Below are 15693 nucleotides of genomic sequence, written 5' to 3' on the forward strand. Positions count from 1 at the left end.
CACAGCTTGTTTAAAAGAGCTGCTACCATTAACTACTATGTGCTTACTGGGACTGCTTCTTTTATAGCTCACTTCCCTGGAAGTACAGAAGCTACTTAGGTCTGCCATGTCTAATCTTTCAAATTAACAGCACATTTTTATATCTCCAACTGGAAACCAGCACCTCAAGATCAGTGGGGGCCCATGGTATCCTGAAATATTTACCTATGTTATGAAGCAGAAAAAGAAAGACAATCCACAAAAAGACACCTAAAGATGTTTTCTTTTGATACTTCAGTTTGTCTGAGAGCAGGCAGCACTGGACACCCAGTAGAAGCACCAATCTTCACTCAACAATCACTTGTCTCTACCTGTTCCAACAGCCACGGGCTTCTTCTACTCCGAAAGGACTCTTGCTTCCCTAATTGTCTGTCTGTTTTCCATGGCCCCTCTGTCTTCATCTAGTCATTCTCCAGCTGTCCCTTCACATGCCCAAAACCCCTTCAGCCCTCTCTCATCTCTGCACTTGCCTATTCGTCCCTCAGTCAAAGTTCACAATTTCAAGTAATGGGGCCCCTTCGAGCAAATCTGGTGTTGGATGTCTTCTGTAAAATTTTCATGAGGTTTACCACTGAGGATTGCTGAACATCCCAACCAGGTAAATTAGATGTGTATGTGTATAGTATTGGATCATACTGAAATATACTTTGAATCTGGATATGAATTACACATGAAATGGGTAAAGACACTCGGTCATTTCTTGCCAGCCCTGCTCAAGTTTTATAGCATAAGACTACTTGTCTTGTGTCCTAACTTGCTGGGAAACAAATGTGAATGCCCAAAGCTGGACAGCAAAGTTTTGACGTCCTGAATGAGACATTTCTGTTTGGTGTGATGCCTTAACCGGCATTGTAGAGAACGGGCTATTCAGTCTGTTATATGGCCTGTTGTGTTTAATTCACTTGACAAGCCAAGTCAATTTCACCTTGACATTTCAGCCTCTCTTTCAATTACACCGCTTAATAACTTGATCCACATATCTTCAATTGCACTATCTGACTAAATGTTTCCTGCCATTTGTGTTAATTTCACCCTGCAATACCTTCCATCTGTGCTGCCATATTCATTGATGATTTTAAGGTAAAAGGCGGCATCTATCCTACTCATGCCCTTCAAGACAAATCTTAACTGCTTAAACAGAAAAGATCCATACCTTTAAAAGTTCCCTCATTACTAATCTATTGCAAAGTTGACGGACTAATTTGCTCACCTACCAACAAGGCCACTACTTATCGTTTAATTAAAAAGACAGCAGATCTCTGATAAGAAAGCACACTTTGATATATCAGTGTTTAGAGGTAAAAATGCCCTACAATATAAAAAGTAAATACCCCAAAATCTCAAAAATGTATTGACTGGTTTGATTGAAATTTGGTGACGCGTCGATATTTATGGTAATGCAAAGGCATGCTTTATGTAAATGAATGAAATGTGAATAGCCCCACTATCCAAGAAGGTGGAGAGACGACTGAAGACGGGGTGGCGTTCTGGACAGGATCACGTTGTAAAATGGAACAACAAAGTTCAAGGAAGCTCAGTGGTTAGCAAACGCTGTTTTTTGCTGTGGACTACCAGCACTCTCAGATGCTTACGGCTCTCATCTTGGCTATCCATCACTCCACTGGAACAAACAATGAAGAAGTTGTCACATTGCTACATGTCTGGATAAATAAAGCTCCACTACTCTTCCTTCTCTTTGTCTCTTTGCTCCCTCCTGGTTGTCTGTCTATGTAAGTCAGAAGCCCAAACACGACAATATACTTTAATACCGGCGGATTTCAAAACTGATGAAAAACACAAAAAAGAAATACTGCACTTGAGTGAACAGCGTACACAAATGAAAATCATACAAAATCTAATAATGATAATAACACTTACTCTAATTTCACATCACTCCTACTTATTAACCCATTTCAAACCAAAAGAATCTACTTTCCCGTGAAATTGTGACCATCAACAAAAGTTAAGGTCAATTTGCTAGGAAAAGCAGGAATTGATCCAATGCAGGAATGTTTTCCTATTGAAAATCGTGTATATAATGTTCTAAAATACGGTAAGTAGCTCTAGCGACCTAAAAATATTATTAATAAATATTATCCAAGGTGACTTACAACATTTATGATTATATTTCCTTTGGATTTCCAATTGGAGTACATGCAGGTCAAGTGACTTGCTGAGGGCCACACAGTGACAGCAGTGGGTTTAAACCCACAACCTCAGGTTTGAAGTCCAAGGCCTTAACCGCTACACCAACTAATAATGTTAGTTATTGCTAGGAAGCTAACAAATGTTGCCAACAGAAAAGTACTTTGATATTTACGTTGCACTTCTGGTATAGCCGTTTAACTGACGGCACTTAACTGAGGTCCATCGTCTCTGGAAATTCCCCAGCGTAACACAGCTAGTCCCTAATATCCCTGGAATCAGCTTTACAGTTCTTCATCTCTGGACTTTCTTTTAACTACTTTGTGCAATATGGGGAGCAAAGCTGCACTGAGAATGGCAGCTGTGGGCTCCCAAGGGGCTGAGATCCTGTATCCCAAGTGTACCATTCTTTGGCTTGTACCCTGTGATTGTGCTGATCTCTGTGCAAGACGGGGCTGGACCTTTAGGATTCCCTAGCCTTTCTCATAAGGTGTGGTGTAATGAACGTTTAGCCTAGAAGTATCTTATTCACAGTGTGTACCGTCAAGCTAATGGCACACACTCCAAAATGAATATCTGCTTTTGGGGTTTGACTTAAGAAGCTTCAGCATTTTAGCACTTTAGTGAGCCCCACACACTCTGGCTAAACCCAAGACCACTGACTGTGCAACAGAGAGGCTCTGTTTGTCTGCTTTGAACTTTTCCGACTATGTCATGACATTTCTGGGGTCCTGATTGACACACAGTGTGCAGAGTGAAGTACAACATGTGAGTGCACAAGTACTGGTCACTCCGTCCCACACAAAAGCCGAGTTCAGCCCCTCATGCTGCAGTGAGGTGTACGTGGAGTGACTGCAGACACGACTGGGCATTAGCATCAGTGGTGTGTGTTTGAAAACTGTCTCAGTCTTGGTCTTCAAAACCATAAAAATTCAGCTTTTATGGGGATACAAAAATAAATAAACATTTTTTTTCTGTATGAGAAGTTTTCTAAAGCAGTTGTTATTATTTGAGGGATTTCTTTAATTCAAGTACACTACTGGCCTCACAGTTTATGTGTTACAATGCCGTCTTGTTTCATTTTGCTTTTCTCAGTCTGCGTTTGTATGTCTACATTGCACACCCAATGCCCTTAACCTCTGGTGGGTTTCCTCCTGCTTTTAACTTTCACTCTAAAGTTGCAGTGCATGCAGTGAGCTATACTTGTACCACGAGGCTGTCCACACGTCTGCAAATTCGTCACAACTGAGTTGTTAAGGCTTTGCAATTTTAAATCTGTCTTTTTGAAATTCAGTTTAGTACATTCACTGCTAGCTATTCCATTGTGCCCTAAAACATCTCCTCTTATTATTATATTATTAACTACAGCTTACAAAAACACACACACACACACACACACACACACACACACACACACGGCTTCCTCCAATGTCAGACAATAGACTTTTTGCCCGCCTCCAGCATTGTGTATGTTAAATGCACAGGATTAACAGAACTTACTGTAGGTCAATGAAAACAAGACAATCCAGCATTTCAGGGGTACACCCTGTTGATTTCATTTAATTTTTCATGCTCAAATAATTACTGGTTACACTTTAGTGTTACAGTAAGCCTGGTGGTTAGTGCTGAAAGCTTTCTCTCTTGGTATTTGCCAATGGTCATTTACATAAAAGTACAAAGAGTTTAAATATTTCAACAACATAAGATGTCTGAAACCCAACTTTTCATTTCTCAAACAGTCCACATAACTCAGAACCCGATGAGCTCAATGTGGAGAAGTCAAAATGTGACAAACCAGTAAAGTTGACAACAAAGAAGAAGCTTCACCTCAAGTGACATTTGTCTAACCTTGGAAATGGAACTGTTGTATTTTAAAACTGGCGACTGACTTTACTATGGAAGCTCTGAAGCACACAGTGAAAAAAATTATGGGATAACCCTTATCTCATTCATACGTGAAAATATTATGTACGTACGAGATAAAGTTAAATTAAAAAAGCCCTTTGCACTTTACTACTGTGAAATTGAAAACCGAGAGGCAACAAGTGCCATTGCATTTCACGGAGTGTAAAGGAGAGATGCTTTCTTTGCCTTTCTGGCGCTTACTCTTGGTTTTCCAGCTCCATACAATCCAAAATTGCTGTTTGAAAGGCACATGAGCATTCATTCCATTAAAGCCTGGGACGAGTGACAGGCAGTACAAACTCAGCATCTGACAACAAAGATGCAGTTGGTGCTTCGTTATTTGTGTTTCGTGCCTTTCTCATTTTCAAGGTGGTGATTTAGATTTAGGAAAAGGCCATATTTCATTTCTTTTCCTGAAATAGTTTATAATAAAAACATGGGTACCTCCAAGTACACAAAAATGTGGAGATGGTCCTCTGATCCTTCTAAGTTAATTAAAACTTCATAATTCATAACTTCAGACCTTAAGTAAAAATGACCTACAGGTACCATCAATGTAACGCCATCGGTTTTAACAGTCAGACTAAGTGAAAGAAAAGGAAAATCTTAAGAGACAAACCTGCTGTACTAAGAATCACACCAGAGGTGCTTTGACGTAAAACTAGTCTGGTCAGTGGGAGGCTAGAGGGAAGATGTTACGTTAAAATGACATCTACAGTGAGATAAATGTATCTAAGTGTGATGAAAAAGAGAAAAACAAATTGAATGACCCTGTAAGAACTTGAACAGCGAAACTGATACTTCTGTGTCTGCAAAATTCAATTTGGCATGAAAAACATGAATCACGAAAGGGAAAGATTTTCATATTTTTTCTTTCTGGTGTTTAAGCAAAATTAAGAACAAATTTCAGAATAAAACCCACTCTCCTAATAAGACGGCACTGAAAGAAAGTTACATGGTGTTCCTGTCACTGTTAGTTTTGACGCTTTTGTTTGTAAATGTAGTTCATCATTTAACTTATTTCTGAGCTGATTTATTGCTTTTTAATGCTGAATGGATTCTCGCCAGTTTTTCTAGCTTAAACATCAGCACTTTTAGCCACACTTTTGATCTTACTGAAGCAGGAGACTGAAGCAGAGGGGTGCACAGGTGCCCCTCAGTGAGACAGGAGAGTGAATCGTGTAGGAAGGTGGAGACTCAGCTGGAGCATAAACCGCCCTAATGGAAGAAGGCAGGGGCACAGAGCTGGGCCCCCTCTTCGTTTTAGGAGATGCAGCTTTTGTTTCAAACATCCAACTGTTGTGCAATAAAACAGATGAGCACTGATTACTTAAAAGCTCTAGAAATGGCTGCTCACTCGCTTCAGAGCTACGCCATCCTGACACTTGGCTGACTGATTTAACCACGACACGGCTGACAATCTTCCTGGATGCAACCTTTTTAGAGCAGATCAGCGTTATGATCTCTGTAACAAACAAAAAGGTGGTGGAGTATGTTTGTTTATTAACAACTAGCCGACGCCCGCCATAGCATACGGCGGTGGAAGAATAGGAATGGAAAACGCTGAGAAAGGAATTCAGAATTCAAGAATAAATAAATACGTCTTGAAAGATGCAGTGTGCATGTAGAATTTCCAGCCAAACAGGATTACTGTACATGTGAAAGTGATAAATAAATCAGGCTTTCCGAATTTACGTACTATGGCCATGGCATCCTGATAGTTTTGTTGCATATATCTTGGATTTCCTGGAAATGTGGATGGTAATATTTCAGCGTTTGCTTGCAGTGCGTCTGATAGTCCTTTGTATTGTTCCACGCGCAGATCTTGTTGATGTAATCTGAGATAGTTGAGACACGCGCCCTCTGTTTTAACATATGCATCTACAACGTACTGTTGGAATAGTTTGCCACAGCAGTGCAAAATACTAAATGTACTCCTCATTGCTAATCTGTATGTGTAAAATTGGCATTGAGTAAGCCTTATTCGCTTGGCAGTTCTTTTATCAGGAACATGTTGTAAATCTTTGTGCCAGCCAATGTCTCCGTAAGGGAACAAAAGTGAGTAAACCATAGGATCGTAATTCATATTGAGCGTGGAAATCTGTTTATAGGAGTTGCCTATGGGATAGATGCAAATGTCCCTTTTGGCAGGCGTTTCGCCATCTTCTCCGACGAAAATCGCTGTAACATCGGTGTGACATGTCGGGGCATTATATCGTCGTAAATCCTGCCTAGGGTTTTCCTTGAAAACCATTCATACAGATGCTGTTGGATTGGACTGAGCGATTTCATGCATGTGTATGATTTAGCGAAGGGGTTGATGGTTCTGAGCATGGAATCTAGCTGGAGAAGTACATTTTCGCTGCATGCAGAGTTTGCTTTATTTTGTAAGCGTACTTAAGTAGCTTGCGCTGTGTCAAAAACATACAACTGTCCATATCCTGGAGAGGTAGAAGTGTTCACGTATAGTAGAGAGATTTGGTGATAAATTTGCCCGTGTATTTTAAAACAGTATGGTCCGTGGCCAGGAGGTTGAGTTATCTGTGCACCCATGGAAGCAAACGTGAGAGAAGAGTTGTATTCTCAAATGTGTTCACGATAATTTTTAGCTTCTGATGTTTGCTTTGTAAGAAGCTGTTGTAAAGACACAGGTGGCTCCCGCAAAGGTGGTAAAGCTACTTTACCGCTGTGGCAGCACCTCGAGTACTTGTTGGATGTATTAGGCTCAGCAGGACAGTATAGTGCATGACATGGAAGAGGACGAATAGGAATCTAGAAATGCCGTCGGCTGCGTGTGGGCGGGACCGGTTTTGAAGTGGAAGCAGGACGAACCAGAAGAGAAATATATATAAGAGATGATGTTGAAGTGCTGGCAAGAAGCTACTCACCTCATGTGGAATTTCTGACAATTCATTACAAACCATTTTGCCTGCCTAGAGAATTTACGTCTGTCGTTTTAATTGGAGACTATGTGCCGCCTCAATCAAACAGCACATCAGCAATACAGATTTTAGCTGAACAGGTCTTAGCTACTAAAAATAAATAAATCAATACATACATTCCACAGGTATTATCTTGGGTCACTTTAATACCTCCACCTTGGCATCTAAACTCCCCAAATACAAACAGCTGGTGAAATGTGCTGCTAGAGTGGAGAAAACTTAGGACCGCTGTTAGAGCACTGCTTCTGATGCTTACCATGGCATTTTTATGAGCCTCTTTGGGCAACTCTGACCATGCCATGATATCTCTTGTCCCCTCATATAGTCAAAAACTGAAATCAGCTAAACCAGAAATAAAAACTGTGCAGAAGTGGACTAGTGAAGTTGTGGAAAGACTCACAAATGCCTCTGATGGATTAGGAGAGTATATGGACACAGTTACTTCATATACAAGTTTCTGTCAGGCAATCTGTATAACATCTAAAACAATTATCAGATACAATAACGGCAAACCATGCTTTTCTAAAAATCTGTAAAAGTTACGAAAACAGACATAAATGTCATAAAGCTCCTGGTCCAGATAACATCTCTCCATCAACAATAAAGAACTCTCTGATCAGGTAGCCCCAATATCATTTAGATTGCGTGGCCTCTAAAACATACAGTGTCACATATGACAGAATAAATTGCTCTTTAAATCAAGACAGACAGGCAAACAGTAGAGACATCCGTATGGCATGCAGACCGCTTTCTGATTCAGTCTTTTTTTCACGTACGTCAAATGTGCTTCCAAAAGTTTGAAAAAGCATTAGAAAATACAAAAATAGAAGTTCCACAAATTGGCAATGTGAAAATTGCAATAAAGATGAATATGTGGGGAAAAAAAGCAAGAAGTGGACTCATTGTACCTTGACAAGATATTACAAGATCTTTGTAATATTTAAAAAAAAAAAAATGTCTAAAGTGTAAAAATCATTAGAAACAGGACCCGAGAAATCCCTAACCTAAGAAAGAGAAATCTGTTCTTAGCCATTGCAGTTTTCCCCTCAAGAGGAGATTAGCTATGAGAATAAGCAATTACTGGACATATCTGAAATCAATCAGCGAGCGTGCACCGTCACGCTCTTTGTGAATCAGTGCAGCTCTGACTGTCTGTCCTTCTGGGGCTCGGGCAATATGTCACCATACACATCACAGGCAGAAAACCTGCTATAAAAAAGCAGCGCACCATTCACTTGAAATATTAGCTAAGGGCATCCTTACCATTCACAAGCAGAAAAGAGGTGCCCAAACACAGAGGTAACTGCCTTTTAAGAATTCAGATGCAGCTAGCTGGAAGTGAAAGCCCCCCCAAACAACAAAGCACAGAAGTGCTCAGTGGTGTTAAACAAGCAACTTAAAACAAAAGCCAAGAGTTCATGTGATCAAAACCCACAAAATTTCATCAGGCACTATGCCACACACGGCAAGGCTGCCAAGGCCGTTGAGTTTTAAATGCACTGATCCTCTCCCCTCCATCAACACCACGAAAGCACCCAATTAAAAACATGAACCCCTGCAATGGACTTGACTGTAACCTGCTGTTAGCATTCCCAAATTAAAATGAACACATAAAGAGGCATCAGGTTTGGCTTGAATTTGTTCTTTACAGTTAGTAGGGGTGAATATGGGCCATAAACACCCATGGGCATCCAGCCACGACCATCTGGGAGAATGTGCTCTGAGCAATCACAGAATAAAGTCCATCTTGCTACCCTTACTTTGCTATGTATTAGGTAACATATGCTAAATAATATCCCATCACATAAAAACAGCTTTTCTGCTGTTTAGTCACAAAGTAGCAAAAGCACTAATTTACTGTCCGCTTAAAGAACAGCATAAGAAATGTGACTGGGCTCCTGGCTGTGTGGCCTGCCGAGGTGCGCCGTGTCTGGTTTGTCACAACAGGTGCATGTGCTGTGGAGCAGGCAGTGGCGCGGGAGGCTGGGGGTTTACAGGGGTACAGACAGAGCACTGCTTTCTCACTTCAGTAATTGCTTTTTGTCTCCTGCAGCTTGTTTCCAGCTTTAAATCAAAAAAGCAATCTCTGTCAGTGATGGCTCAATTAATATTTAAACAAGAGTTTTTATCTGCCGCTGTATGCTATTTATTTTGTCCTCGCTGAATGGCGCTATGGTAGTTGCAAAGCTGATTTAGGATAAAATAATACATACATCTTAAAAGATTTTTATTTCATATCAAGTAGGATCAGCATACACAACCACACACAGTGGTGTCTTACCAAAACAAATCATTAGGTAAGCCGATCACAACTCACCAGCTAACTGCAGGACATAACTAGCTAAGGGTGTATGTAGGGTGAGAAATCACTTCCTCCCTTTATGACTGACAAACACCTTCATCTGCCATGAGCTGGACCGTGGGCTCCTATCCAAAGCACCTACTCCACTCATCACCACCTGGCCAAACACATCCTAACCCTGCCAAACATAAGGCCCACTTTGTCCAGTTGTTTAAAATTCCCAACTGGACGATAAGCAAATGGGAAGGAGCCAAGCAGGCAAATGCTTCCTTCTGTTTTGCTGCCTTTTTAATTGCTGTAGGCAAGTCGATAGATGCTGTTACCTAATTATACTGATTCATTTCTAAAAATGCTGCTCACAATTAGGTGGTGATGCTTTTTCAATTAGCAGATGATAAACAAACAAGCAACTAGCTTTGTTAAATGCTGGAAAAAATGCTGGCATTAAGCTCAATTTGTTAAAAAAAGTAGTGTTGTAATAATTCTTTGCATTTATATAGCGCTTTTCTCACTACTCAAAGCACTCAGCAATTGCAGGTGAAGGGCCTTGGTCAAGGGCCCAACAGAGCAGTCTCTTTTGGCATTTACGGGATTCGAACCGGCAACCTTCCGATTACCAGTGCACACCCCTAGCCTCAGAGCCACCACTCTGTGGAGTATACAGGGAGCATGTATACCCAACTCCTTGCCCACCTGTATCCTTCACAGGCGGCCTGCATGCTTTCTATCTTGTGGTTTGGTTCAGATAAAAGTGCAAGTCTTGCTTGTGACGTTTAAATCGATGCCAAAAACACAGAAGCAAGGAAGACACGCTGACTCTGTGAGTGAACAGATCAGACACTCACTCAAAAGCCAGATTTGCAACACTCCTCGATTCTACCCTACACTTGTACTTGACTGATCAAACACAGCAGATTAAATGTGGCAAAAGCACAGGGGCCTTTGTGCGCTAGAGAAAGCCTGTAAGGAGGAGCAGTGAGCACCAGTTATTTTAGGAAAGAAAAAAAAAATTGGGATGGGTTGGACGGTGGGGGGGGGGCGAAGGTTCATGTGGTCCAACAGCTACACTATTTCAGGCTTCAGCCATTAATGAACAGTTGAAATTATTGCTGGTGATACTACTCGCCTTTATGGCAGTTTTTCTTTCTTTCCCTTTCTTTGTTCCTTAGCCTAATCCTGTATGTGTGGGCTGCTAAGTTTAATGGAAACAATTTATTAAGTCCGGCTTAAAATGCCATCTGCTGCTAAGCCTTGCAAAGCCGCTAAGCCCTTCGTTTCGCCTCTAGCTTGCTGTGCTCACGCTCGCTGTAATGCGCTGTTTAAAATGAGCACAACGGGTCAAAATTAATCAGGATTACAAGGGCACAAATCCACTTCAAAATGGGTTTTCTGCAATCTTTCTTTTCTGTCCCAAAGGTGGCCTTCCAGGTACCCGCGACAAACCAGCTATATAAAAATCACTGTCCCCCAACCCCTGCTGTTTTACTGCATTGGCAAGTCCACTAAGCGAAATGGAGCTCAGAAGAAAGCAGGCCACAAAAAACAACAACAAAACATCAGGCAAGACTTTCGCCATCTCTTAACATCTCCACACAGACAAGTGTGGGCGCCCTTTTCTCTTCTCTTAACCAAATGTTCGTAAAATGCCAAATGATCAGATAGGGTGGAATAGTTCAGATGCTGCACATTGTACTCAGATAAGGGCAAGCATTGCCATATGCACATCCACTAACATTAGCAACCTCATGAGTTTGGAAAGGCTCCCATTGTTCTTATTTTAAAATATTATTCATTACTTCTGCTTCACAGGCCTTCCAAAACCCAAATCTTCCCTCCAGCTTTTACTTAAGGATCAAATGAAACATCTGTGTTCCACAGCATGCCCCTGCCCACATCCAAGTTACCACAACTGCTTTTATCCTCAGTCGAGTCTGTCTCTTGCTGACTGTTGGCACCGAGGTGGAATTACAAGAATTCACATACATGTCTCAGACAAATCAGGGTATCTCTGCAAACCACAGCCATTGAGGGGATCTGGCCGAAGGAATGTGAACAACTAAGATGGCTTCTGCATTCATCGTCTTCAGCTCACCACCAGTTCTGGTTACCCAGCTTGTAAAGGCTTACTGTTGTTGAGCAAATTGAAAGGAGTAGCGATGTAAAAATCAGCATATGTGAGGTGACTTTTTCAAAAAAAGAGGAGTGCAGTGCATCTGCCTAATTCATCAATCAACACCTCCTACTCAGGGTGACAAACCAAATTACTGAGCACGGGGGTCACAGCACCAGTGCAAAAAACGTGAGCAAAAATGTTTCTTAACTAAGGCTACAGCCACACTTCTACATTTTCATTTAAAATTCGTGTTTAAAAACCAACATAATCTCTTCCCACCAAAGCACTTTCTCATCTTTCATCAAAATATCTCCATCCACACTAAAACAACCAAAAACGTACAGGATATAGCAGTTCACCTACACTGGGCATGTCCTCGCCGATCTTTGAAGGGGAGATAAATCCTGTGGTGTCATTGCAGAACTGTAGTAACCGGTCAATTATTTGCCTTTTGCGTACATACGTAGCATTCAAATTGTACAAAAATGAAACTTAGATGGATACAAGTGAGCAACATAACAAGTACCATTGACAGCAATGTTGGAATGTGGTTTTCTTCCGTGAAGAGCGACCAATCAGAGAATGAGAAGTTGTAAACACCAGGATCTAAGACCATGAAATAAGCACAAACAAATCCGAGCACGATTACAGTCTTTGTTTGCATGCATCCACATTACAACACTGAGGCTGTGTTTTCAGAAGTATGCAGCTCAGGAATGCAGTTTCCATTTTCATGGGTTAAAAACGTCGGGATGGTGTGGATGTTCGGCAGTAACGGAGACTAGTATCTGCGTTTTTAAACTTAAGTGCAGTGGTGTGGACGGGGCCCAAGACGGACCTCAACAGTCACCTTACACACAGTCAGGCACTATAGTCCCATCAGTATATTAGCACATCTCCAAACTTCCAATTGTATGGCTTCATTCATTTTGTAACTCCTGTTTCTTTCTTTTTTTAGATTCCAGTTTGCAAAGAATATATTGGAATTTATATTGATATTTAGTTCTAAAGATTGCCACTGAAAAAATAAATACACAAGGTTCCTTCTGTTTCTAAAACTGCTACAGTATTTTAGCCTGTCTCCCAAGGAGTTAACGGTGTAACCACAAGGACTGAGAACAAATATCGTATTCCATCAGTGGGAGAGAACTGTAAGTAATGGACTAAGGAGTGCCGTCTCACTCCGTGGGGCCGATGAGCATACGGACTTGAATGTTTAGTAGTATATATCACACCAAGAGTTCCTGGCACAATGGGACACAAACCCAAAGATAATGTCTGAATACACCACAAAACAGCAAGGAATCACGTGACAAAAATCTGTAGAGTGTTTTTTCTTTTTAGATTGCACATGTGGTTGATCACACTACTTGCTATACAGTCTTTCATGTTGGTCCTGTCTCTGCATGTGTCACATCTTGAGATGTGGTCCAACAGTACCTTTATCATCAGGGAAGACGCAGAAGCACATCTACTTCATCTAAAAACCACAATATGCACGGAGAGCCTCAAATGATCACTGACAGCACAAAGGTTTGAAGAGCCTGAGGCCTGGGCTGCACAGGCAGTCTTTCTATTGACACAACATGCAGTCTTGCATACTTGAGGCCTACCCTGGAACAGCTTGCACCCACTTTCAAAGAACGGGGACACGGCCAACAAAAAGCCACAATAAAGCCTCTTCAGGATTAAAAAGTTACATCTAGTTTCAGTCTGTGCCTTGCGTTGATCCAGAGGGCCTGGAAATTTTGGTGAAATGAAAGAGATTTTTTCCTTGTTTTGTAGTTACAATCTACCAGCACCCCCACTCTCCTCAACTCCCACTTAATCCATCCCAGCTGAACTAAAGGGCAGCTATCCAGCTCAGATTAAGATGGCATTGCAAGGGTTAGATCTCTGGGTGTGAAGACCTTAATGTTTGGGTAACTGAGACAAAAGCCGTCAAGTACACTAGTGGCTGGTGCATTTGTTAACCTAATGTCCTGGCCACATCATCTTCTCCATATACTGTGTTATAGAACAAAAATACAGAGGAGGAAGTGTGTAACAATGCAATGTGATATGCCAGCAAGACAGTTTGGAGTCTGGAAAAACTCAGTCTTACCTTTGCTGGGAGCCGGAGAGAAGAGCTTCTCTGATCCAACATCAGATGCCTGCAAAAAAACAACAAAAAGGAAGCACAAAGATGAGAGAAACGTGGGCAGCAGATCTTCAATTCTGATTAAGTAAAACACCAAGCTTGTACATCTCTGCATGGTCTATAGAATGCAATCCACAAAACTAATTCAGAAAGAAATCATAAAAACAGAGACAGTAACCCCACTATGACAACAGAGCTGCTCCTTGATACTGACAAACAAATGACAACGTTACTTGTACACAAACACAAAGTCTCTCAGGTGTAACAAACAACTGGTGGTACCAATTTTAGGAAAAGAACAATCACTGTCAGAAAACCAGCATAAATAGATCGTTTACAGGTCAATCACAAAAGTGTGCTCACGGCCCCCGTAAAACACATACAAAGTAGAAAACTCAAACAGCTATATTTTTAAAGGTGTATCTTTAAAAGAATCAAATTAGTTTGAGACATGGAACAAAAAACAGCTCGCCCTGTGCCAGTCAGTTGAACCACGTGGGGCTGGAGGTCGTGGCATTAATAAGCACACTACAGGAACACATCTCGACCCGAGTGGCAATCCGCTGCTGATCTTGAAATGGATCAGTTCGAGGCATGCATCAAACATGCTACACAAGGCAGGCAAATATTTATTTCTCCACTTTGCTGACCCACCAGTGCCGCCTGCTAGGTCCGAATCCCAATGTATCTGCATAGGGTTTCAACACACAGCCCTGTATGCGTGCTATTTAGGTAGACTGGCGATTGCCAATTAGTTGCGTCAATGTGATGGTAGGTTGGCTTCCTATCCATGGAGACAGTGGTGCTGGGCTAGGAAAAGGCACCCTCGCATGCCAGCTTGAGCATGTACAAATTCTTTTAGGGTTTGCCACTGCCATCTAACACCACTGGCACCATGGCAGTGTAAAGTCAGTGCACTTAAGGGAACAGACTTGAAGGCGAGGTGCTCTCCCTTAAAGTATTTGTGCCCCTGTATCTGTTTAGCTCAGGATCCATGAAGAAATCACTGTAGTTCTCACTAAGAAGCAGCCCCCCCATTCTGTGTGGTTATCCTCTGTAAACTTTGACCTCACATCATGTGGCCCATGGCACAATAACCACACTTAGGTCTCGACATGTCATTAAACCTGTCAAAAATGCAGACAATAGGAAAAAAAAACCAAACTCCAATACCATTAAACACACAAACAGAATAAGAGCAGGTTTATTTTCAAGTTCAGGCTTTTTCTGAAAGGCACACAAGTGATGCAGTCAAAGAGAAAAATCAAACAAAGCTCCAAGATTGGTACCAGATGGTCCATACTGTAACTCCTGAATGGCTGGGCTTATCTCGCCTTATAAAATAGAATGTAAACTTTCCGCCATGTACTTCTGTTTATCTATGGTCTCACAGTGTTGGAAATATAATTTCCTGTGACACAATCTGCACTTCGTCTTTGGTTCTCTAATTATTGGTAACATCTGCTGTTTCCTCTCTAGATCTGCGTTCTTTTTTACATTTGATTAGGGGTTGGATTCCTGCAGCTTTGCTGCTGCTTTAACTCTTTACTCCCAGGATCAGTGGTGTGTCTCATGCCAGTGCTGTGCTCTGCATGGCTCGCCACCTGTATGGCCCAGAGTTTCCAGGAATGTCCTCAGGCCAGACAAGTGTTTGAAATATGACACACCTGCCTTTTTATTTGAATGTGCTTCTATATTCTAAGACTACACCTGTTCAAAGACTGTCATGGAAGAGAGATTCCTGTGTCCTTTCTCCAGGTCGGGCTTCTGTAGAACATATCACTGACTCTTACCATGACATTGTGTGCAAGCAGTGGTGTTTACATGTTAACACATATCGCCTGCTCCTCCACAAGGCCATTCATTTTACTCTTCCAGGGGCACACAAGTTCTCTTAATATCAGCTGAGTACCAGCTTTATAGCTGACCATGTGCACACTTTTACTTCACAGTATGACAGTGACTTCAGTTTACTCCAGTAGCTCCTACAGTCCACAGACTTGACTGCAATACACCATTTGGAATGAGGTGGAAAGGGAGGTTTGTAGTATAAATGCAGGGCCAAAACAATTTACAGGAATTGCACAATGCTACAAAGCTGGCATGG

General features: G+C 41.6%; 1 protein-coding gene across 7 annotated transcripts in view; it reads right to left on the reverse strand.

Moving 5' to 3' along the window:
* The window catches only part of fbrsl1 (fibrosin-like 1), a 358399-nt gene that overhangs the window by 48684 nt on the left and 294022 nt on the right, over window positions 1-15693 (reverse strand). For all 7 annotated transcript variants that reach the window (XM_051921559.1, XM_051921560.1, XM_051921561.1 and 4 more), the window contains one exon: window positions 13551-13599. In XM_051921559.1, the coding sequence (XP_051777519.1) occupies window positions 13551-13599 (49 nt within the window). The remainder of the gene's footprint in view (window positions 1-13550; window positions 13600-15693) is intronic.

Source organism: Erpetoichthys calabaricus, chromosome 18 (genome assembly GCF_900747795.2).
Source record: "Erpetoichthys calabaricus chromosome 18, fErpCal1.3, whole genome shotgun sequence".
In the NCBI taxonomy this organism is placed as follows: Eukaryota; Metazoa; Chordata; class Cladistia; order Polypteriformes; family Polypteridae; genus Erpetoichthys; species Erpetoichthys calabaricus.